We start from the raw sequence: 25,705 nt of genomic DNA on the forward strand, positions 1-25,705 counted from the left end.
ATGCAGCCATTAATACAGCCTTTTTACGAAGGGGACAATGCTATAAATGCAGCCATTAATACAGCCTTTTTACAAAGGGGACAATGCAAAAATGAAAATGTCTATAATGTTAGATCTGTTTGAAAGAAGAACATTCAGTATGAATGAACCTCATACTGCATCCTAACCCCCCCACCCTAACATTTCAAATGGACAAAGAGGGACACTTTAATTTTAGGGGTTTGATTGAGGGTGAGGCCAGGGCTGGTGCTGTTCTGGAAAATTTTTGTGACTTAGTAATAACAATATATGCAAGTAAAGTTCCATTTAGAACAGGAACAATGTATCTTATTTACAAAGACAGATTTCTTAGTATTATTGCTGTGGAACTCTGTTATATAGATGCAGACACACCAACAACATGGAGCTACTAGAAAAGAGGGACATTAGGATAGGAAAGATTAGGCATGTGCATGGGAAAAAATTTCGGTTCGGCATTCTGAAATTCGGGACTTCGGCGCTTCGGCATTTCGGAACTTGTCTTGCAGCCACTTGGTAGATAACTCCCTAATTCCCACTGTATTAGGGAGTTATCTACCAAAAGGCTGAAAGACCTAAATTGGTCTTTCAGCCACATTTACTAATACTAAGTAAAAATGACTTAGTATTAGTAAATTTTGCCCCTACTCGCTATACCGCGAGTAGGGGCATGTCTAGTAAACAGTGAGCAACCTGTGGCTGCTCCCGAGCTGGGGGCCCTAAATTAGAATAAGGAGGGGGGACCTGTTGCCCCCCCTCCGGCCCCCACCCCTGAGCGGCGGGTGGGGGCCCTAAAGTAAAATAATGGGGGGGACCTCGGTAATTCGGCACTTCGACTATTCGGACATTCTGAAGTACCCAAATGTCCAAATTGCCCAAAATTCGTCCGAATACATATTCGGCCCGAAACGAATTGCACATGTCTAGAAAAGATGGACAGAGGGATTTGGACCAAAAATAGGAACTGTCATTTCTAAATAGGGGCACATCACTGATCTGACTGTGTAGTAGTGGCACATCATTGATCATCTCAACGGACTCTTGTGCTAGCAGAGTCAACTGAGGTGGGCCGAAAACATATGCCCCCAAACAAGGTATTCAGGTCATTTGACACACATACCCATCTACAGGCAGATAAATTTCTGGGTGCTGCCATCTTTGATACCTGAAGATGGCAGTCCCTTGAAAGAAGTCCCAGAAAGACTTAAATCCATCAAAAAGTAAACATGTTTGGAGTGGAGTTGCCTCTAGTCTAGACCCAAAGATGGTTCTACTGAACATGTTCTGAGCTTAGATTCCTTGGCACCTTCTAACCATGTTAATGCATATCTTGACAGCGGCATATATGGGAGCAGCAGGAAACTGGAGGAAGCTGGTGCCCCCAACGATAAAATTAGTACAGGACAAAATCTCATTAACCTATATTTACAAGGAGATATCCCACAAAATTAGAGGGGCATGGGAACTCGTTAACAAACTCTGGGATGTTTGGCAGTAGTACCTGGATATGTAGACTTACCTTGGACTAGATGGTTCCTTGATTGGTGAGAGGCTTTTGGCAGCAGACTGGGAGACCCAGGTAGCACACTTTTAGTGTTATCTGGAATTACTCCACTACTCAGGCAACTGCTCACAGCTGAATTTTACACCTTAACATTATGCAAAACCCTATATATTTACATTTGGGGTAAACCAGAGGCCGGACTCCGGCGTCGCATACTGGCTGTGGCAATGTGAGTAGAGGATGCTTGTTGGCTAGAGGGAGGTACTGGGATTTAGTATTTGGGGGTGGGGAACTGGTATTTAGTAGAGGGGATGCTGTGGTTTAGTAGAGGGGGATGCTTTTTGCGGCCCACATAAACTTAAAGGATCACTTTAGTGTCAGAAAAACACCCTCAGGGTCCCCCTTCCTTGGCACTGAAGGGGTTAAAACCCCTTCAGCCGCTTACCTTAATCCAGCGCCGGGCTCCCCTGGCGCTGGTGACCTCTCCTTCCCCGCCGACGTCAGCTCCCGAGCTTTCTTATGGATGTTATACACATTGGATGCGAATTTCGCATCCAGCGTCGCAGATGTGCCTCTGTCAGGAAGACAGCCACTAGAGGTGGGATTAACCCTGCAATGTAAAAATAACAGTTTCTCTGAAACTGCTATGTTTACATGTGAAGGGTTAAAACCTGAGGGACCTGGCACCCAGACCACTTCATTGAGCTGAAGTGGTCTGGGTGACTATAGTGTCTGTGGCGAAAGGGACCTCACCACTGGGTTTTGGAGAGGCCTGCTTGCCAGCCTTTTGCCCTGTGACTATGGCCCCTGGGGTGTATTGCCATTTAAAAAGTCTATTTGGGCTTATTGGATTTTGAAACACTTTTTTTGCCCCTTTGATTCCATGGGAGAATGTGCCTCTTCCCCTCCCCTTTTTCCTGTCCCATTGTTCTCCAGCAGGGCGTTGTCCCAGGGACACTGTCAGACCAGTTGAAACTGGCTGCTTTGTCCCTCCTCAATCTCTCATCAGCCCTTGCTGTTGTTTAACCCCATGGCGATCCAACTGTATTTGTGAGATCTGAGCGCTTTTTGGACATATTGAGCGCTCAGATCCTAGCTATCTGGAGATATGTTCGACATATAGGTTAAACATTGTATTATATGAGTTATGTATTTTTATGTAGTTTTTGTAACAGTTTTTGGACTTAGAGATATTTTCTGTACCCGGAGATAATTGGCTTACCACACCCACTTAAGACAATTATCTCCAGAATAGAGGAGAAGATAGACTGGCTGTACAGCCTAAATCTGTGGAACTGTTTTGGGCATGAAAGCCATGCTTGCAGTCGGTGAAATGTGACTTCCATAAATGTTTTGAACCCCTGCTCTGATCTGGGTGATTTTTGGATATGTTGTTCACCTAGATGAGGGCTAAACATGTTTATGGGAGTATGTTGTTGTTTTGGGGTGTTTCTGTGTTTTGGGTAAAACTGTATATTTTCTGCCTGTGATAATTAAGTTAGCCCATTGTGTTCAGTAATTATACGACATGCAGAGGGAAGGGTTTGTGTGCCTTAGCTGTGAGTGTCTGACTGTACTGTACTGTGTTGATTGGCTGTTGTAACTTTGTTTCCTGTGTACCACAAGGTCCACATGGGTGGTAACCTTGTGGGAAAATGTGTATATAAGAAACAATAAAGCCTCAGTTCATTCTGTTCCTGCTTACACTCCAAAACTGTGTGTCGTCCTGTTATTGGAGGGAAAGAAGATTTGCTCTTGTTTCTGCTGCTCCAGCTTGCAGGAGATTTAAGGGAAGAAGGCTTGCTCCTGTGTCTGCTGTTCCAGCCTACAGGAGATTTACCAGGGAAAGTCCTTGTAAGGACTAGAGCTAATTCCCCATTCGGCTCAAGGGAGGAGCGGTTTCAGGGTCCCAGTCCAGCCACGGCAACTGTGGACAGAAGTGCTGTGGTTTGTCCCCTGTTCCAGCTAGGAAGTGGTCCTTTGGCGGAGGTACCCAGCCGGGGTACAGGGAGCTCTACTAAAGTGTCCCTTTAGACCTCGTTTATGTGGCCTGTGCTAGACTTTGAGTTTGACATGCTTGCACTACAATATGAAGGAAGATCGTAAAGGCCATTTTATCTCAAATGCAGTTTAGTGGTAAAGCAATAACTAGAACATGCAGATGAAATGTTATTTCCAATGGCAGGTGCACTTTATGTGACTAGAAGAAATTGAGAGCTGACCGTTTCACACCGTTTTCTCTTCATTCCTACGCAGTATGCCTGGTTTGGCTCTTACATGCAGATGATGAACAAGTGTTTTACGGCTGGCTGTATTAATAGCCAGGCTGACTCTGGGAGCCGGTAATGTGTGCCAAAGGTCAGCAACTAAAGAACACGAGGACAAGTGCCAGTTACATTCAGCTCATGCAGTTGCAGAGAATAAATGACCCTTTTTTTTTTCCCAGTGTACAGACAGAAACACTTTTTGTCTTGTAACATTCTAATTTTGTGTCTTTACTGTGGAGCTCAGCAGCTTTTTCCAGAGTGCAGTCTCTTGAGAGGGAAATAAAATACAAAGTATTAATGGAGTTTTCGAAATTCTTATTGTGTTTACATTCTAAAGACTGTATGGAATTTGGAGCAGCGGTGTTTAAATATTTTCCTCTGTCTCTGGAGGGACAAGTAACAAGGAAACACAGAGGCAGATTTTTGCTCCTTTGCTGTGGTTCCCACTGGGGGGGACAGTGTTCATAAATCTGGAATTTGCTTCAATAAACTGGAATTTTGTATTTAACGGTGCAGTCCAGTTTTTGTTTTCTTTTTAATTACAAAATAAAGAATTTTTTTTTCTGTAATTTCTATAGTTTCCAAATCATTCCATAGTATTTATTTTATATACTAATATAGGATCTGTTATGTCCATACATTTAAATAACCTATCTTCATAAGTAGCAAATCAGTCTTCATAGCCTAAGGATAGTCAACCTGCGGCACTTCAGATTATGTGGACTACATCTCCCTCGATGCTTTGCCAGCATTATGGCTGCAAGAGCATTATGGAAGATTAGTAAACAACATCTTGAGAGCTGTAAGCTGCCTACTCCTGGTCTAGATTAATTATGGCTAATGAAATAAGGCAGAATACCAGCAGGAGAAACATGTATTTTTGTTTTGCTTGGGACCTAGATTAAAAAGAAAACTCAGGATAGTATGCAGGTTAGTGAAGATACCCCTTAATTTGTAACACTTTCCTTCTATCTGGGTTCCAGAAAATGTTGTAAAATATTTTTTTTTATTTTTGCTGTCATTCTGTCTTTTATTGAGTCATTATGGCAGAGTACAAAAAGGAAAAAGGAGTGGGATAGGCAGTGCATGTGTACATAATACAATTAGTGGAACAATATAATTACATGATATCAGCAAGTTAATTCCTCCTTCTGGATGTTATAGCCTCTTTTATGTTATTGGAGAAGTAGATTAGGTAATGAACCAATTATAAATTATAACTAATAATAACATTGAACATGGCCCTAGTGGCCAACTACAATATGCTACAGCAAATATATATCAATGGTGGTTTAACATGGTAGTTTTCACTAGATTCTTTGCTGTATGGGTAGATGTGCTATGAGCCTATGTGGACATCTAGTAGAGTGTGTACATGGCCTTATGATAGCGGTGCACTCCTAATATGAGGTAGATGGTTAGGCTATTGTTTTTGATACCCCTAACCAAGGGGAACGCGGGGTGGGGGGGTGGGGTAGGGAGCATGTGAGTTGGGCAATCGGCCAGACCCCTGTAATGCAGAGAAGCTCTATTACCTAGAGGGTTGTGGGTGGAAAATCCCCAATTTTGTTCCCTGACTTAGAGACACTATTAGGCAAGTAGACATTGGTAAGCTTGTGAAACAATAATACAACTTTGAAACAATATAAGATAGTCAAAACATGGAGGGCACAGCCCTTGACTGCTTGTGTTTGCAGTTAATCACCCACAACTGGAGAAGATTTAAATGAAAGGTGCACACACAAAATAAACAAATAACTTGCAATAATCATGACAAATTTTTATATTGGAGCTTTAACTGCTGAAACTGCATTTTGATTAAAAATACTGCTGCTGCTGCTGCTGCTGCTTAATGTAGTAGTTGACAGGTGTGAACTTGGGTGTACTGTGAAGGAAAAGTGGTTCCAAATAAGCCAGACTCTGCATTTGACAATGGTCACTCAAAACTATTGTTTAATATAAGAATCATCCAGCTTTGAAAGGAAATAGCTTTTTAATACAATTTATATTTAAAAAAAAAAAAAAAAGAAAAGAGAGAAATAATGAATCCGTAACATTAGTATATGACAGGATCCTTCAGCCATATTCATGCACCTTTGGTGAGACAGAGTTTGTTACTTCAGGGAGATCATGCCAAACTAATCTTACTGATTTTTTTGATTGGGTAACTAAAATAATAGATCAGGGTGGTGCAGTATACATTGCTTACCTAGATTTCAGTAAGGCTTTTGACACTTGCACATAGAAGGCTTATCAATAAACTGCAATCTTTGAGTTTGGATTCCAATATTGTTGAATGGGTAAGGCAGTGGCTGAGTGACAGGCAACAGAGGGTTGTAGTCAATGGAGTATATTCGAAGCATGGTCTTGTTACCAGTGGGGTACCTCAGGGATCTGTACTTGGACCCATTCTCTTTAATATTTGTATTAGTGATATTGCAGAAGGTCTTGATGGTAAGGTATGTATTTTTGCTAATGATACTAAGATATGTAACAGGGTTGATGTCCCAGGAGGGAAATGATTTAGGTAAACTAGAAAAATGGTCAAAGTTGTGGCAACTGACATTTAATGTGGAAAAGTGCAAGATAATGCATCTTGGACGTATAAACCCAAGGGCAGAGTACAGAATATTTGATAGAGTCCTAACCTCAACATCTGAGGAAAGGGATTTAGGGGTGATTATTTCTGATGACTTAAAGGTAGGCAGACAATGTAATAGAGCAGCAGGAAATGCTAGCAGAATGCTTGGATGTATAGGGAGAGGTGTTAGCAGTAGAAAGAAGGAAGTGCTCATGCCATTGTACAGAACACTGGTGAGACCTCACTTGGAGTATTGTACGCAGTACTGGAGACCGTATCTTCAGAAGGATATTGATACTTTAGAGAGAGTTCAGAGAGGGGCTACTAAACTGGTTCATGGATTGCAGGATAAAACTTACCAGGAAAGGTTAAAGGATCTTAACATGTATAGCTTGGAGGAAAGACGAGGCAGGGGGGATATGATAGAAACATTTAACCCCTTAAGGACCAAACTTCTGTCCTTAAGGGGTTAAATACATAAAGGGAATCAACACAGTAAAGGAGGAGACCATATTTAAAAGAAGAAAAACTACCACAACAAAAGGACATAGTCTTAAATTAGAGGGGCAAATGTTTAAAAATAATATAAGGAAGTATTACTTTACTGAGAGGGTAGTGGATGCATGGAATAGCCTTCCAGCTGAAGTGGTAGAGGTTAATACAGTGAAGGAGTTTAAGCATGCGTGGGATAGGCATAAGGCTATCTTAGATAAAAGAGACTAATGAAAGTATTTTAGAAAATTGTGCAGACTAGATGGGCCGAATGGTTCTTATCTGCCGTCACATTCTATCTTTCTATGTTTCTATGTTAGTCTCTATGGTTTTTCCTGCTTCTGTGTATAGAGTGAAGCAGGTTAGACCATAGAGATTAACTGTCTGTTTTCAAACATTGTCTGATCCAAGGTCTATGTATATGACTGAAGGATCATGTCTACTAAATGTAGGGATGCATTTTTCAAATTTTTTTACATTTACTTAATTTAAACAATATATATTTCCCTTCAATACTTGAGGAAATTATTATTATATTAAAAACAGTTTAGAGGTGACAGATATCCTTTAAATCTCTGAGCATTTTTTCCTGATATCCTCCACAATTTTAGGTCTAGACTGAAACAAAAAAAGTCCCAGTAAAATCAGGACTTGATGGTTAGGAGAACAATACTAGGGGTTTAGTGTTATGGAATGTAGACTTAGAAGAATTACAGCACCTTACACTAACAGCATCGCTATGATAAAATACATCTCCAAAAAAAGGAACATAAAAGGAAACAAAAAAGCATGTATAGTATAATATTGTAAAATAAAAGTAGCCGAAGTGCCCAAGATACACAAAGATGCGAAACACCCTCCAGGTAGACGTTTCAGGTATAGGCTCAGTGTCTGCGAACCTCTCTAAATATGTAGATATCTGGCTACAAGATTTAGTGAAATCTATGCCTTCATATGTTCGAGATACTACGGATGTTATAAAAAGGGTTAAGAACATAAAATGGGAGGAGTCATATCTTAGTGACTGGTGATGTTTCTTCGTTATATACATCCATCCCCCATTCTCTTGGGTGTAAGGTGGTACGTGACATCTTAATTGATTCAAAAAAACATTTCGGAGGAATACGTGAATTTTTTAATTGATAGTATCACATGGATTTTAATTAATAATTATTTTGTTTTTAACTCTAAATTTGACTCTAAACTCATTGAGCTGACGTGGTCTTGGTGCCTATAGTGGTCCTTTAAACATTGGTGAATGCAGAATTCACAGCATAGCATTTCTCTTGATTTTTCCTTAGCTCATTCTTTCAACATGGGAAGGACGGTATAACTTACAATGTCAAAACCTGGACAGCGCAGGGGAAGCAGACATCCGGGTGAGTTGTAACTATTTCTGTGTTCTAATTAGTCTGTTATATTAAGTAATGTCTTTAAGTGACAAAAGGACAGGGATATATAGGCACACATACTGTTGGTGATGCTGTAAAGCATAAAATAAGTGTAGACAATTTCACGACTGGTATATCAGCTGCTCCTTTAGCAGTATATTAATAGATCTCTTACTGCATTAAATGTTACTCTTAAATTTGCAGATTATCTGCAATTTGTGTTTAATTTTTGGTTTTACAACTTGTGTTTCACAGGTGGCCAAGGTCCTATGGTGGTACTATTTTTCAAAAGCTATTGAGTTCATGGACACCTTTTTCTTTGTTCTTCGGAAAAAGAACAGCCAGATCACATTTCTCCATGTTTATCACCATGCGACAATGTTTAATATATGGTGGTGTGTAATGAACTGGATCCCATGTGGACAAAGTGAGTATTGCGTCCATTTTCATCAAACGTGTTAAGCCTGCAATAATGCAACACAGAGTATTGTACATCTTTTAATGCAAGTCTGCGAACCTGCATGATCTGCCCCAGAGCCTCTGTCTTCCCATATCTGCCTGGCTATGAAAACACCATCAGGTTTAGATCACTCCTGATACCAATTGAGTTTGTGACCATTCCTTTTACCCTGGAAAATATATCTTTACTTCTAGAAAACATCTTGAATATACAGAGTAATTGTGGACAGATCCTACTTTTCATGATCATCGTTGTGGTACTATAGAAAGTAGAGAGCCTACAAACAGAATTGGAGCAATTGAAAGGCTACGAAATAAAGAAAGCTTATAGAAGCTGCATTTGTTTACACTAGAAGAAAATGTGTCTTAGATTGCATGTGAGAAGGGCCAATACAAGCAGCAGTCTGGAGATCTGTTCATTAAAGAACATTTATTTAAAAAAAAAAAAAAAGGAGAGGTCAGAGACTTAAAGGACCACTCTAGTGCCAGGAAAGCATACTCATTTTCCTGGCACTAGAGTGCCCTGAGGGTGCCCCCACCCTCAGGGACCCCCTCCCGCCCAGGAAAGGGGAAAAGGGTTAAAACTTACCTTTTTCCAGCGCTGGGCGGGGAGCTCTCCTCCTCCTCTCCGCCTCCATTCCGCCCCGTCGGCTGAATGCGCACGTGCGTCAAGAGCTGCGCGCGCATTCAGCCGGTCGCATAGGAAAGCATTCATAATGCTTTCCTATGGACGCTTGCGTGCTCTCACTGTGATTTTCACAGTGAGAATCACGCAAGCGCCTCTAGCGGCTGTCAGTGAGACAGCCACTAGAGGAAAAAGGGGAAGGCTTAACTAATTGATAAACATAGCAGTTTCTCTGAAACTGCTATGTTTATAAAAAAAAATATTTAACCCTAGCTGGACCTGGCACCCATACCACTTCATTAAGCTGAAGTGGTCTGGGTGCCTAGAGTGGTCCTTTAAGAGACAGATGTTTCCCCTAAAAAACAATCTATTGCATTGAGTTTAAGTCTGAAACTGTCTGGCAGGATATATATGTTTATCATAGTTAAAATGGACATTAAACTTTTATTGTTTTATTATTTTTATCACTGGTCCCAGGAAAAATCTGACTCCTCCTTGATTCCATAGTTCCACATTTTTCCTTGACGACTCCATTAGAAATCCCTTGAAACAGATTATGTCTTCTTTTGGATTAAAGGCAGCAGAAGGGCTATGTGATTGAACTTGATGAGCTTAGGTGTATTTTTAGTCTACATCATATACATAGTATTATGTTAAAGGAACACACCTAGCACCACAACCACAACATATTTATGTGTAGGTCATGGTACCAGGAGCTCAAAGGTACACTCACCGTATTAGTAGTTAAAGGGACACTAAAGGCACCAAAACAAGATTATGCCCCTGCAGTCTCATTTCTCTGCTATTTAGGAGTTAAATAACTTTGTTTACGCAGCCCTAGGCACACCTCCCTGCACGTGACTTACACAGCCTTCCTAAACACTTCCTGTAAATTGAGATCTAATGTTTACACTTCCTTTATTTCACATTTTGTTTAATTTAGAATTTCTTATCTTATTATTTCTTATCATTTATGGAGCAGGAGATAAAAACATCTAAAGCAAGATGTGATTGAAAATGAAACCATTATTTTCATGCAGGCTGCATCAGTCTTAGCCAGAGGAGTAGGAGCTAGGGCTGTATAAACAGAAACAAAAGTGATTTAACTCCTAGACAGCAGAGAATTGAGCAGTGAGTTTACAGTCGTATGATTTATATGCTATAACTGCTTCATTAAGCTAAAATTGTTTTGGTGACTTTAGTATCCTTTTAAACCATTTAAGTGTTGTTTGACAACGTACCTTGGCACTAGTGGCCATAGCCTTGCGTCTGGATTATCCTACAAATAAGAATCGGTTTAGCTCATCTAAGCTAAAGTACTAGACTAAAGTAAATTGTTAAACTGTTCTTAAACAGTCCAAGTACTTAAAGGGACACTATAGTCACCTGAACAACTTTAGCTTAATGAAGCAGTTTTGGTGTATAGAACATGCCCCTGCAGCCTCACTGCTCAATCCTCTGCCATTTAGGAGTTAAATCCCTTTGTTTATGAACCCTAGTCACACCTCCCTGCATGTGACTTGCACAGCCTTCCATAAACACTTCCTGTAAAGAGAGCCCTATTTAGGCTTTCTTTATTGCAAGTTCTGTTTAATTAAGATTTTCTTATCCCCTGCTATATAATAGCTTGCTAGACCCTGCAAAAGCCTCCTGTATGTGATTAAAGTTCAATTTAGAGATTGAGATGCAATTATTTAAGGTAAATTACATCTGTTTGAAAGTGAAACCATTTTTCTTTCATGCAGGCTCTGTCAATCATAGCCAGGGGAGGTGTGGCTAGGGCTGCATTAACAGAAACAAAGTGATTTAACTCCTAAATGGCAGTGAATTGAGCAGTGAAATTGCAGGGGAATGATCTATACACTAAAACTGCTTTATTTAGCTAAAGTAATTTAGGTGACTATAGTGTTCCTTTAATCTGAGTGGGTGCTATGGCATTCCTGGCACCATAACTACAGCAGGCTGATAAGGTTATGGTCCTTGGAATGTTCCTGTAATAATAGATATATAGATGTGAAATGATAAGTTGGCAGCTTGACAAGAGACTCCTTTGTATTCCAGGTTTCTTTGGACCTACGCTGAATAGCTTTATACACGTCCTTATGTACTCTTACTACGGCCTGTCTGTCATTCCATCCATGCACAAGTATCTGTGGTGGAAGAAGTATCTCACTCAGGCACAACTGGTATGTTTAATAATATTTCATTTCCATGCTCTAATCCTATAGGCAATATAGCATTCACATTCACAAACATTGTAATGTTTTTGCAGTTTGTGTTGCCATGAGATCCCCACATTTACTCATGGGTCCTATTCATCACTCCGTAGTATTACCACATCAAATGTATACTCCAACCATCCCACTCACTTGAAGGCTCAATGCATTTTAATTGATGGATATAAGCCTTCTATGTTTTCTTTCACCACCCAAGAACCATATACAATAGGGGTGCCCAAAAGGTAGATCCCCAGATGTTTAAAAACTACAACTTTCATGATACTTTGTGATTCCTTTTTTTTTTTTTTTATTCTTTTTTTTTTGTCGTGCATGTATCAACAACAATTACTCAGATCCATACCAGCATCTGAGTGCAATTTACAATATCTGACAATGTCACAGGTTAATACAGCACAAATTTTAATATTATTACGGAGATTTAAAAAAAATAAAAAAAAATACAACACCGTCAGTAAACCGTAAGTTGGAGTGCATGTAGCGTTCCATACAGGGACATAAATGAATTCCGTGTTGATAAGTAAAGGCGGACTCACCTCTGCCATTGCCCATTAGCTTAATGAGAGGCATATGGGCCGTGGGAGAGGCCCAGAAAAAAATCCAGGTAACATCGAAACTTTATAACCAGTGGACCTGCCCTTTTGATATACATTTATAATGCCATCACATGCCTATCCCAGGCCAATGGATGCTTTGTGATTCTAAAGACATGCAAAGCATCATGGGAGTTGTAGTTCTGCAACATCTGGCAATCTTCCTTTTGGCACCCCTCTTATACATGTTATAGGTAGGTTCAACAGTGCTAACTTCTTAGAGATCCTATCCTTAAACATTGTACATACTTTGTGAACTTCTACACCATAAACTAGAGAAGCACAACAAGAAGTATAGATATCCTGAAGCAGAATGTATACAAAGTTACGATGTATTCCTTTTGTATGTTGCTTTATAACAAAACATTTATTGAGAAGAACTATAAACAATAATGACAATAGCAATTTGTTTGTGTGTTTTATAGATTCAATTCCTGCTTACCATCACACACACACTCAGTGCAGCGGTTAAACCATGCGGGTTTCCATTTGGTTGCCTGATGTTCCAGTCCTCCTACATGACTACACTGGTCATCCTATTTGTGAACTTCTATTTCAAGGTAAGTAGGCCAGACCAACCACTTTCCTTACATTTGGTCTATCTTTTTATTGAATATCATAGAATGTATGGGTGGGTGGCCGGTGGATAGTGGTCCTCCAGAATATATTTTGAGATGATCTGTAACTTATTTGTAAAGCTGGGGATGGCTTTTAGGAGTTCATCTGTTATAATGAATATATGAATAAAAGCCTGCACTCTTTGTGGAACCAATCTTGACGAACCCACTGCCAACTGTACCACTAAAAATACTGGATCAGATTTTAAGGACCACTAAATGTACCTGGATCATTTCATCTCAATGAAGAAGTCTGGGTGCAGTGGTCCTGTAGTTTTAACCATGCAATGTACTTCATTGTGGTTTTGTAGAAACTGCAATGTTTGCATTGCAGGGTTAGACACACCTCTAGTGGCTGTCTTCCTCTACAATGACGAAGTGAAACGGTCATGTGACCAAATGCAACACTTAGGTAAGCACTGAATTCAATGTTTTGCAATTTGATTGGATGTGCATGTTGCGCCCGCCCCGCGTGCTCGATAAACATTAGATTGGACCATTGCAGAGAGAGCAATGGGTTTCAAATTTGAGCACTTACTATTGTGTCTGAAGTGGTTATGGGTATGTTATCTAGTGTTTATCTGCTTGTACTGTGTGTTGTGCTTTCTTTGTATAACCTGTATTTATTCACTGTATGAATACAAATCTTTTTATGTGCAAATTTAATCTGGTGTGCCTTGGGGTTTTTTTTCTACTAGATCTATGGATCTGGTGGGGGGACACACAGATTTTCCCATAAAGCACCCAACACCTCTTTACCACACTATCACCCATATTGAGGTTGAGCGCTCACTATAATTTTTATGCAAAGAGTAGGCAGTAGCAACAAGGCAGTCTTGGCGTTATAAAATGTAAACAAAACCTTTTTATTATTATTAATTCAGTAAACATGGACTAGTCATTAGGACATTGGAGCATTAGGAATACAGTTTTAATTCTAAAACTTTATGTATATATGTTACATATGCATGAAAATCCAGTAATTATGTAAAGCAATAGACTGGGCTTGTTTCTTTTATAAATTTTATTAGGAAACAATATTTGTTTTTATAACAAACTATGAATTAAGCTTTCTAGTTTCAGGTGTAATCTTTAAAACAAATACAAATAACAAAACAAAGGAAGTATACATAAATTAAATTAGAATTTGATTTTTTTTCTAAATAAATTATACTTACAGTGCTTGAAAACTAAACTGCCATAGTGCATGAACTTACTATACACAGCCCTAGCCTAAGCACCGTGTATCTGACTAGATATGCGCTCCCTCAAATGGTTTATAAGTGCTATGTAGCACACAAAAAGACCTTGCAACTATTATTTCATTCACTGATCCTATACTTTTTTTTTTTTAAACTGTACCTTAATACCCAATTCTTCTGAGCCTCTAAAGGTCTCAATAATTAGCACAACTCAGGTTTATAGATATGGTTATAGTTTAACCGAAGTGAATAATAAAAAAAAAAAAAAAAAATGGATAACAAAACAGAGTTTTTTGTGTTCTTATTCACACTAGACTTACAAGAAACGACCTTCAAAAAGCGACTCAACTGAAAAAGAAGCAATCACAGAACTGAAGAATGGATATCATAAAGACTTGTCCTATGCCAGCAATGGGATCGGGCACAAAAAGGAGAACTAGTTGAGGAGAAGCAATTAACAGAATATTAATGGGCAGCCCCCGTGGTTTAAAGATGTTCATCATTAACTACTGACAACTCATTTCAAGGCAATATAAACGCAAAAATAATCATCACCGTCCAACTTCTATTAATCTGTTAACATGTAGGGCTTGACAAAATGCACCACAGGCTTTTTGTTGTCGAATGTCACCATAACTATAACAGAACTGTAGTCCAGAAAATGCCTTATTGCCCTCCCTCCGAAATCCTTTTACATTTTTTTAATAGTTTTAAATATGACCTAGGGCTTTTTATGTACTAAAATTATTAATTCTTCAAAAAGAGACTTGGTTTTATGTTACTGTCCACCTGATCACACATTGGACAAGGAACGGTTCTTGAATGTTGTGGATTTGTAGAATAACGGGCTCAAATTATATTTAAAATATACTTTTAGTGGCTCTACATAATGGCATTTTGTTTCACTGTTTTTTTGTTTTTTTTTATTGGAATTTGTGAAAGGGAATTTAGTGCTTGAGCAACATCTATTGGATAACAATTGATATGTAAATGTGAGTGCAGTTTTTGAGATATATATCAAAGTATTAAGCCTTCTAAGCAAATTAACTTTACCTTTACCACTGCATTCACCATGTTTAATGGTTTAGGAGACAAGTTAATACTCACTGCTATTTGTGCAATTTTTATTCCACTGATTTATAAACCTTTGACAAAATTGTTTTCAAACAGCAGGAAAAACAAAGATATCTGCTATTCTATAACCAATAACTACAAATTAATGAAAAGTATTAAATACTCAGTCAGTGACACATTTCACCCCTTTTGATTGAAATAAAAGTCTGGCTGTGTTATCCCCCAAGCTCTACACTCACACCCTGCAAAAAGCATTCACAAACATTTAAATACTGCCTTCAGGTCCCCAAAATATAATTCTAACCCCATATAGTTGTATTATGATGGACACTTTAATTTTAGGGATGTGAGTGGGGTTTACATTTCTTGTAGTTTTAAGACACATTACTGGGAGCAATATTGCTGTGGAGCTCTGTTATATATTCAGACACAACAAAAGTGAGGAAATGCCAATTTTCAAACATGAACACACTGTGAAAATGGGGGATAAACCCGAAATGGTGATTTTGACCTGAGCAGAAAAAGAAAATGCCGGTGTGCACCTGGCTGAATTAAACTAATAAAATTAAAATATAACCTTTATTGTTATTGATAAAATCTGAATCTAAGTGAAGATCAGACAAAGGTAGGTATAAAAACAAGAAACATACTAAACTCCTTGCTTTTGCAATTGGCAATGTGAGGTATGAACAATGAAACAATGTATCAATGTCTCTGCTAATGATATAAAGCAGCAGTTCCCAACTCGTGGTCCGCGTACCCCCAGAGGTACAATTAAGTGACCTGGGGGCTACGCGAACAGAAATCTGTAATGGCAGCCCTGTCCGTGCAGCTGCACCGCACAGGCTAGGAACTGCCAGTTTATCGGATGGCCCATGCACTTAGGGCCACTCGATGGACATCTGCCATGAGGGGCCCGCTCGTGCATTCCGGCGCTTTAATTGCGCAACCGGCCCTTTCGAAGCCTCCTGGAGAACTGGGAGGAAGAGCAAGCATGTCACTTCCTCCCAGCTGACTTACTCTGGGAGGTGTCGTCCCGCGATGTGGGAAGCTGGACCGGGAGAGGAAGCAAAAACCCCAACTCCCAACAGCCCCAGCCTGCTGCCAAAAGGTAAAACCTGGAGGGTGGCTAAAATCTTAGCCTGTATGGGTATAGGAGTGTCTGAATCTCTGTGTGTATATGTGGGTGTCTGAATCTCTATGTCTGTGTGTATGTGTTGGTGTGTCAGTACGTGTATCTGTATGTCTATGTAGGTGTATGTATCTGTACATCTGTAAGTGTGAGTATGTGTATCTGTGTGCCTGTATCTGCATGTGCATTGGTGTGTGTGTAACAGTATCTGTGCAACTGTATATGTGGCAGTGCTTGTATCTGTGTGTCTTTACATCTGTATGTGTGGAAGTGTATGATACACATACTGACCCACATGCAGATGCACAGACACGCATGCAGATGTACAGACATACAGATACAAACATTGCCACGCATACAGATACAAACATCGCCACACATGCAGATTTGTAGACACATAGATGCAATCACTGACACATGCAGATACACAGACCCACTGATACACATACAGATAGTGTGTGTGTGTGTGTATCGGCATGTGTGTCATTGTTTGTATATGTGTGTATCGGCATGTGTGTCATTGTTTGTATGTGTGTGTCAGTGTCAGTGATTGTATCTGTGTATCTGCATGTGTGGGGAGCCTGGGGCAGAAGGAAGAGCAGGGAGAGCATGGGGCAGATGGGAGAGCAATGAGAGCCTAGGGAAGAGGGGGAAAGCAGGGAGAGCCTGGTGAAGAGTTAAGAGCAGGTAGATCCTGGGGTAGAGGGGAGGAGCAGAGAGAGCCTTGGGCAGAGGGGGAGAGCCTGGGGCATCAGGGTAGAGCAGAGAGAGCCTGTGACAGAGGGGAGGAGCAGAGAGAGCCTGCGGATGGGGTTAGGAGCAGAGAGCCTTGGGCAGTGCAGGGAGAGAATGAGGCAGAGGATAGAGCAGGGAGAGCCTGGGGCAGGGTGAAGGAGTAGGGAGAGCCTGGGGCAGGGTGAAGGAGTAGGGAGAGCCTGGGGCAGAGGGTAGGAGCAGGAAGAGCCTGGGGCAGAGGGGAGGAACAGGAAGAGCCTGGGGTAGAGGGGAGGAGCAGGAAGAGTCTGGGGCAGGTAGGGGAGGGGAAAAGGAGAGCCTGGGGCAGGGAGAGCAGGGAGAGCCTGGGGGGGGGGGGGGGGGAAGCCTGTGGCAGAGATATAAAAATATATATGAAACAACAGCAACTGTGTTCATTACAAGCATTTTGCTAATATGAAGGGTACAATTTATGGAAATGGACTACGAAGGGGTACTCAAGTGAAAAAAAAGGTTGGAACCATTGGTATAAAAGATAGAAAGTAACAGTGTTACTTCAATCGAAATGTGAGCGGAAGAAGCTCTCCCTATTAGTCCTCCCTAAATAGGTTGAAATAATAAAAACAGATGTAACAGTGCTAGACCTACTGTACCTTTGAGGGCACCCCTTAAATAAGGATAAGTCTGAACCCTGCAATCTTAGGAAAAATGTGTATACACAGCATATCAATCAATCAATCAATAAGCAAGAGATCTCTGTGCTAAAAATCACAAGGATTGTAATCTCAATAAGTGTCCTCTCCATCATAGGAATTGTTATAGCTTAGAATCTCATCAAGATATTTTGGACACCTATGAGCCTTGACGCGAGCGTTTCGCCAGAGTGGCTCATCAAAGGGGAAGGACACACAGACACACCAACAATATGGAGCTCCTAGAAAACAGAGGCATTAGAATAGAAAAGAGGAGGGGTGTGGCCTGATCTTCAATTCGGACAGCTATGTATTTATGATGGAAGTGTTAATAAAACTTGCTATACAAGTATCATGTACCTAATTCGAACCAACGTAACGGTCTCCATTGAATTCTATCTAAATGATCTACCTTGCAACAAGGCATTTTTTATTTTATGCAGGGATTTCAATCATGTTTTCAACACCAAATTTGACTCCACACTTGGTCCAAAAATTTAAAAACTTAATGCAAAGCCATAAATCAATTGCTATCTACACTTAACCTATATGATGTATGGTGCATTCTATACTCTGGGACCAATGAATACACATACAATACTTATTCCCATTCCCACTGATTCGCAATGAGAGGCCCAGACCTTGACAAAGTTTTGTTTTTACATTCTTTATTTTTGGTGGTGCTTGAAGTTCATAAAGTTGTCGTCACATAGAGATATCAGGTTATACAGGAGCACAAAGGCATCATCTAAGATAACATTATGTCAGAAAAACAATACAAAAGATAGTCTAAAATAACTCAAGATATGGGTTGAAAACAAGACCTTCATGTCAAGGTTCTGGGCCGGCCCTGAATCAGTAAGCTTACAAGCAGTTAAACACAAGCAAATTCTAAACACAGAGTAAGGTATTAGAGGGATAGTCAGAGATTGGTATGCTGAGCTATCAGGGTAGAAGGATGCCATAGCCGAGTGTAGCCATAGCCGGGGCTCAGGCGTTAAGCTTGTCTCATAAGAGAGTACCCCTAACCAAGGGGGCAGCAGGGCGGGGTGGAAGTAAGGAAGCTTGCAGTGAATGGGTGGTTTCACCATAATTGCATATGTTCTAGTGGACGCTCATTGGAATTAATCTTCTGCAGTACCCCTGGAGGCTCATGAGTGTAGGTCAGATATTGTTGGGATTTAGTCAGTCAGTTGGGCTACGGAGCAATGGTACGTAAAAACAAATGCAAGAGAGAAAACCTAAAATAGAACAAGAACATCAAGAGTAGTCAGGTGGTCGGTGAGGTTTCTTCTCCAGTCCTTGGCACAAAGGGCAGGGTCACAGAAATCCGGTGTCACCTCCTGGGTCGAAGTGGGTGCAGACATAGAAAGTCCCAAAGCCATCAGGAAATCCAGTGCCTCTGATACCGAGTTAAGTTTCAGCATTGTCCTGTTATGTGTCACCAGCAGTGATCTTGTTGCCCCCATCTGTAAGCAAAGCCTGGGGAGCGTAACTCGAGCGTGATGGTGTGAAGTGATGCCAATGCAGGGTATTTCTTATCAGGTCTTGGTTAAAAAAACAATTGTGAGTTCTCAAACGGGAATGGTGTTTTGCCCTTCAATGCAACCCAGAGTTTTCCCTTGTCTTGTGAGGATGCACAGAGGAGAATTAAATTGCGTGGTTAAGTGGTGGGAGTCCATATGCCCCATCCATGACAAATCTTCTAGCCATCTGAGTGGGTAGTACAGTGGCGATAAGATGTCTTAAAGAGTGAGGTAGTTCCTCTGTTGTGATTTCAACTGGTATGCCTTGGATTTTAATGTGATTGAGTCTATGATGGTCTTCTAGGGCAGACATTTGTGAGGTAAATACCTTGTGGATTTATTAAAGTTTATGGAGTAATTCCATCATATTGGAAACCTCCATGCCAATGTCTATTACGTCCTACTCTGTGGCACTCACACGATCTGTAACATGCTGATTATCCATTTTGATCTCTGCTAAAACCCAACTTGCTATTTGCAAGGTAACAAAGCTGGGAAAGTCATGGCATATAGATTAAAAGAACAGCAGGCGAAAGGGAAATTTCCACACATTATTTCTCGCAATGATCAAAGAGTTATGACTCCCAAACTTATTAATAATGAATTAGCAAAATACTGTTTAGATTTATACAACCTGAAAGATGATCCACACACTCGCTAACCCATAGTCAAAAGCATCACAGACTATTTGGCAAATGTTCCTTTACCATAGCTCCAACATGATCACTTAGCGATACTATCACAGCACATCACGAAGGGGGAGGTATTGGATATTCTTGCATCCCTTCCAGCCAACAAAGTTCTGGAACCTGATTGCTTCTGAACACTTACACTAAGAGAACAACAAAGGAAAAAAAGACAGGAGGATCCTTAATTTGCAAGATCAATTGGTGGGACTTAAATTAAGGAACTTTTCACCCCTACCTTTCCACTACATGGGAAGATATTTTCTGACAGGAAACTTAAGTCTTAAAAATATAAAATATAACTTAATACATATGCTAATAAAAAGGTGGAATTTTCCACCTAATAGCTAGAAACAAAAAAAATATGTAAAGAAAACAGCAAACTAAAAAAAGATAAACAACAAGTTGATCAACATAGAAAATAGTAAGGAGTATGTACACTAAATAGTGACGAATAATAAGAAAATATATATATATATATATACACACTAACCATTAAAGGTAAATTGTTGCGTATTGCTTGTGGAATAGATAGAGGATGGGCAGAAACAGCGGGATAATATTAGTGCGGTACACCTATTTCTTATTGTCCCTATCGTGCCTTCGAGGGCACCCCTTAATAAAGATACTGTCCCTATAATGCCACCAATTGATCTTGCAAATTAGGGATCCTAATGTCTTTTTTTTAGGGATCCTTTTGTCTGTCTTTTTTCCTTTGTTGTTGTCTACTTAGGGGTTTCCCCTCCACTTAGGATTTTCCTTATTGGCATTTCTCTCTCAGTCTCCTCTCCTCTCCTCTCTTTTTTCTTGTCTTTCTCATTGACTTACTATAAGAGATTTGCTGCTATTCTAATGCCTATCTTGTAATCCCTTTTTAACAAGACCATACAATCCTCTGATCACTCTCAGGCATTTCTTCGGCACACAATATAACCCTGCCAAAATGGTGTGCCAAAACCACAAGTACTTGACATCAAATGGGACCAGACAGGTCCCGCAACTCAGAGCTGGCTCTCTAATTAGGCGATTTAGGAGGCCGTCTAAGGCCTCATGCTGCCTGGGGCCTCGCGGCTGCCTAAACTGCCTTAGGGCAGACTGTGTTGGGTCCTCGGCCAGTGACCAAGGACCCGACACCAGGAGGGGGCCCGGCGGCTTGCTCTGTATGCCGCCAGGTTCGAGGCCCCTCCAGTCTGCCCGGCCGGAGAGTGCCAGTCGCAGATACAGGTCTGCAGCTCCGCAATGTGCAGAGCTGCAGACCATGTGTCTCGCAGACCACGGCAACGCTCTAACTGGATCTCGCGAGATACATAGTAGAGCTGCAGATCTGATATTATGGCCACCGAACCACCAGGGAGATAAAAAAAAAAAAGGTATTAAATACCTTACCATCATCACCCCCTCCCTCACAGTATTACCCCCCTGTCTCACAGTATTACTCCCTCCCACACACCATCACCCAGCACAACCTCTCTCACCATCACCCCACCTCACAGTATTATCCCCCCGCATCACCCCCCCCACACACACACCGCATCACCCCCCCCACACACACACCGCATCACCCCCCCACACACACACCGCATCACCCCCCCACACACACACACCGCATCACCCCCCCCACACACACACACCGCATCACCCCCCCCACACACACACACCGCATCACCCCCCCCACACACACACCCCGCATCACCCCCCCCACACACACACCGCATCACCCCCCCACACACACACCGCATCACCCCCCCCACACACCGCATCACCCCCCCCACACACCGCATCACCCCCCCCACACACCGCATCACCCCCCCCACACACCGCATCACCCCCCCCACACACCGCATCACCCCCCCCACACACCGCATCACCCCCACACACACACCGCATCACCCCCCCACACACACACCGCATCACCCCCCCACACACACACCGCATCACCCCCCCCCACACACCGCATCACCCCCCCCACACACCGCATCACCCCCCCCACACACCGCATCACCCCCCCACACACCGCATCACCCCCCCCACACACCGCATCACCCCCCCCACACACCGCATCACCCCCCACACACACCGCATCACCCCCCCCACACACACCGCATCACCCCCCCACACACCGCATCACCCCCCCACACACACCGCATCACCCCCCCACACACACCGCATCACCCCCCCCACACACACCGCATCACCCCCCCACACACACCGCATCACCCCCCCCACACACACACCGCATCACCCCCCCCACACACACACCGCATCACCCCCCCCACACACACACCGCATCACCCCCCCCACACACACACCGCATCACCCCCCCCACACACACACCGCATCACCCCCCCACACACACACCGCATCACCCCCCCCACACACACACCGCATCACCCCCCCCACACACACACCGCATCACCCCCCCCACACACACACCGCATCACCCCCCCCACATACACACCGCATCACCCCCCCCACACACACCGCATCACCCCTCCCCCCACACACACTGTCACCCCCTCCTACACACAGTCACCATCCCTCATACACGCCGTCACCCCGGAATGCAGTGTCACCCCCAACAATGTAGTGTCACAATGTCACACCCCCTCACGCATCCACACTCACATTAATAACTCCTAATCCTGGTAATCTCACCCCCTCGGCTGCTCTTGTTTTGCCACAATCACCCTGTCAAATTACCCCCTTAAATTCTGTAACACTCACCTTCTCTCACTCTGTCACACTCTCCCCCCCCCCAACCCTGCAACACTTATGTCTCTAATCCTGTAATCCTGCTACACTCACCCTGTCACATTAACCCCTCTTAATCCTGTCACATTCCCTACTCCCTTCATCCCAACCCTGACACATTTACCTCCACTCGCACGGTTACACTCCCTTTTCGAACCATGTCAACCATGGGGAAAATGGTTTTATCTGTAACTTTATTATTTGGTAAATTATTTTTAAAAAAGATTTTTTTGCTCAAACAATAACCCCTTCACACCAGTACTTATTTATACACGACTGCCAGGCTATACAACCATACCCCACAATTGTGTATCAACGATTGGCATAACTGCAACCTAAAATTATTTATTACAAATTAATTTTGTTTGAAATTATGCTAAAACTACAGCCAGATAACTCACAATGCAGGGGCACAGAAAGCCGCGACACTGCAAGCTTCTCAACAATGAATGCAGAGACTAACTCTCTGTATCCAGCACTGTAAGCCTGACATTCCATATAGCGAGTGCTCCTTATACACACACAAGATGCAACCCTATTTTTTACACTTTGGGTGTTAGTGGGGCCTCATGTTTGAGTTTCGCCTAAGGCCTCAAAGTCTAGAGCCGCCCCTGCTGCAACTATATGTATTAGCGTTAGAACCACTAGCAAGTACAATCAGAAATGACCCGAATATACACAAGGTCACACTAGGTAATAGGGATTTTAAAATTAACATGTTTGCAGATGTTCTGTTAACCATCACACAACCATTTATCTCTCTCTCAAATAGACATGGGAAAATTACTGAATACAGCAAACAATTCTATTACAAATTAAATACCACCAACACACATGCATTGGTTGTGGGGATAGGCGACATTGTAGTGAATCAACTCTAAACAGCATTCCAATTTGATTGGCGATCAGAACACCTCACATTCTTGGGGATAAAACCAACAAAAAACCTAGACAATCTGCACAAAACTATATTATTATTATTATTTATAAAGCTCCAATAAATTCTGCAGCGATGTACAATGGATGGACTAACAGACATGTAATTGCAACCAGACGAGTTGGATGCACAGGAGCAGAGGGGTTGAGGGCTCTGCTCAATATGAGCTTATATGCTAGAGGGAGTGGGGTATAGTGACACAGAAGGTAAGGGTATGGTAGAAAAGTAGGTTGTTCTAATACTATTCACTGAAGACTTTCAAAAAAAAATTATGACAGGTGCAGGAGAGGAATTGGAGTGGGACAGAATGAACACATTGGGGGGCAGAGAAGAGCTCAGCCCTAAAAAAAAGTCTTGAAGGCAAGCATTAGAAGTTGGAGTATGGACAGAGGATAGATGTAGGTCTTTGGCAGAGCACAGGGGCTTAGATCGGGCATACTTGTGTATTAGGGAGGATAGGTTAGTTGTAGTAGCATTATGTAGAGATTTGTAAGTAAGAACCAGAATTTTATATTGAGCCCTATATCCTACGGGAAGCCAGTGCAGTGACTAACAGAGGGAGGAGGTGTGGGAGGTGCAGGCAGACCGGAAGATGAGCCTCGCATCCGCATTCATTCTAAATTGTAATGGACATGAGGGGTGAAGGAGAAGTCTGAGTCAAACAGAACACCTAGGCAGCGAGCCTGTGAGGTAGAACTGATGGTAGCACTGTTAACTTGGAGGGAGACAGACACGGGACTAGCAAACACTTAAGAGGAAAGACCAGTTCTGTTTTGGACAGGTTAAAGGAACACTATAGTCACCTAAATTACTTTAGCTAAATAAAGCAGTTTTAGTGTATAGATCATTCCCCTGCAATTTCACTGCTCAATTCACTGTCATTTAGGAGTTAAATCACTTTGTTTATTTATGCAGCCCTAGCCACACCTCCCCGGCTATGACTGACAGAGCCTGCATGAAAAAAACAAGAAACTGGTTTCACTTTCAAACAGATGTAATTTACCTTAACCCCTTAAGGACCAAACTTTTGGAATGAAATGGAATCATGACATGTCATGTGTCCTTAAGGGGTTAAATAATTGTATCTCAATCTCTATATTTAACTTTAACCACATACAGGAGGCTCTTGCATGGTCTAGCAAGCTATTAACATAGCAGGGGATAAGAAAATCTTAATTAAACAGAACTTGCAATAAAGAAAGCCTAAATAGGGCTCTCTTTACAGGAAGTGTTTATGGAAGGCTGTGCAAGTCACATGCAGGGAGGTGTGACTAGGGTTCATAAACAAAGAGATTTAACTCCTAAATGGAAGAGGATTGAGCAGTGAGGCTGCAGGGGCATGTTCTATACACCAAAACAGCTTCATTAAGCTAAAGTTGTTCAGGTGAATATAGTGTCCCTTTAAGTTTAAGGAAGTGAGCAGCCATCCAGTTAGAAATGGCAGTCAGAGACACGAGTCAAGAGGGGTGGAGAGAGCTCAGGAGAAGACAGCTTTAGTTGCATGTCATCTGCATAGAAATGATATTGGAAGCCTAGGAACTGATGAGGTTACCAAGGGAGGCTGTATAGATCAAGAACAGTAGGGGACCAAGGACCAAACCTTGGGGAACCCCTACAAAAAAGGGTTGGGAGAAGAGGCAGAGCCAGAGAAGAAAAACACTGAAAGAGCGCTGGGAGAGAGAGGAGCACAAGGAGATAGCAGTATCTTATAGACTGAGATTACAGAGGATGAGAAGAAAGGTCAAGGTGAATTAGTATAGAATAGTGACAATAACATTTTGCAGTGATTAGATCATTGGATACTTTGGTCAGAGCAATTTTGCCAGAGTGATGATCGTGTGAAAAAAAAGAAATAAATCTTGGCTTTGCTTACAGATTGGAAGGGGAAGTTCATTTCCTGGGTAAGCAGCATAGCGACACTAAAGATGATGGTACTGTGATAAAATGTATCTTGATTCCAAGGCTCAAGCTTATAGATGGATCTATATCAGTACTTCCAAAAATTAAATACCTAGTACAAACACTACACATACCCATTTCCAAATTTTTTAAAGTAATTTACAGAATCAATTCTCCAAATTCATTTGGCACACAAAGAGAGCAAGGATGGCATATCCATCCTCCTGAGACCAGTGAAATCTGGGGGGATGGGACTGCCTAAACTAAAAAATGGTTATAGAGTCGCTCAGATAGGGATAGGATAGAGT

The 25,705-nt window shown here is 41.8% G+C and overlaps 1 protein-coding gene across 1 annotated transcript in view; it reads left to right on the forward strand.

The window, feature by feature from the left end:
• The window catches only part of ELOVL2 (ELOVL fatty acid elongase 2), a 109,250-nt gene extending 94,369 nt beyond the window's left edge, over positions 1-14,881 (forward strand). The window contains exons 4-8 of the mRNA XM_063451725.1: positions 8,164-8,241; positions 8,509-8,680; positions 11,399-11,523; positions 12,593-12,727; positions 14,301-14,881. Coding sequence (XP_063307795.1) covers positions 8,164-8,241; positions 8,509-8,680; positions 11,399-11,523; positions 12,593-12,727; positions 14,301-14,426 — 636 coding nt within the window. The 3' untranslated portion in view covers positions 14,427-14,881. The remainder of the gene's footprint in view (positions 1-8,163; positions 8,242-8,508; positions 8,681-11,398; positions 11,524-12,592; positions 12,728-14,300) is intronic.
• The last annotated feature ends 10,824 nt before the right edge of the window (positions 14,882-25,705 follow it).

The sequence above is a fragment of the Pelobates fuscus genome, chromosome 4 (genome assembly GCF_036172605.1).
Source record: "Pelobates fuscus isolate aPelFus1 chromosome 4, aPelFus1.pri, whole genome shotgun sequence".
NCBI classification, from domain to species: domain Eukaryota; kingdom Metazoa; phylum Chordata; class Amphibia; order Anura; family Pelobatidae; genus Pelobates; species Pelobates fuscus.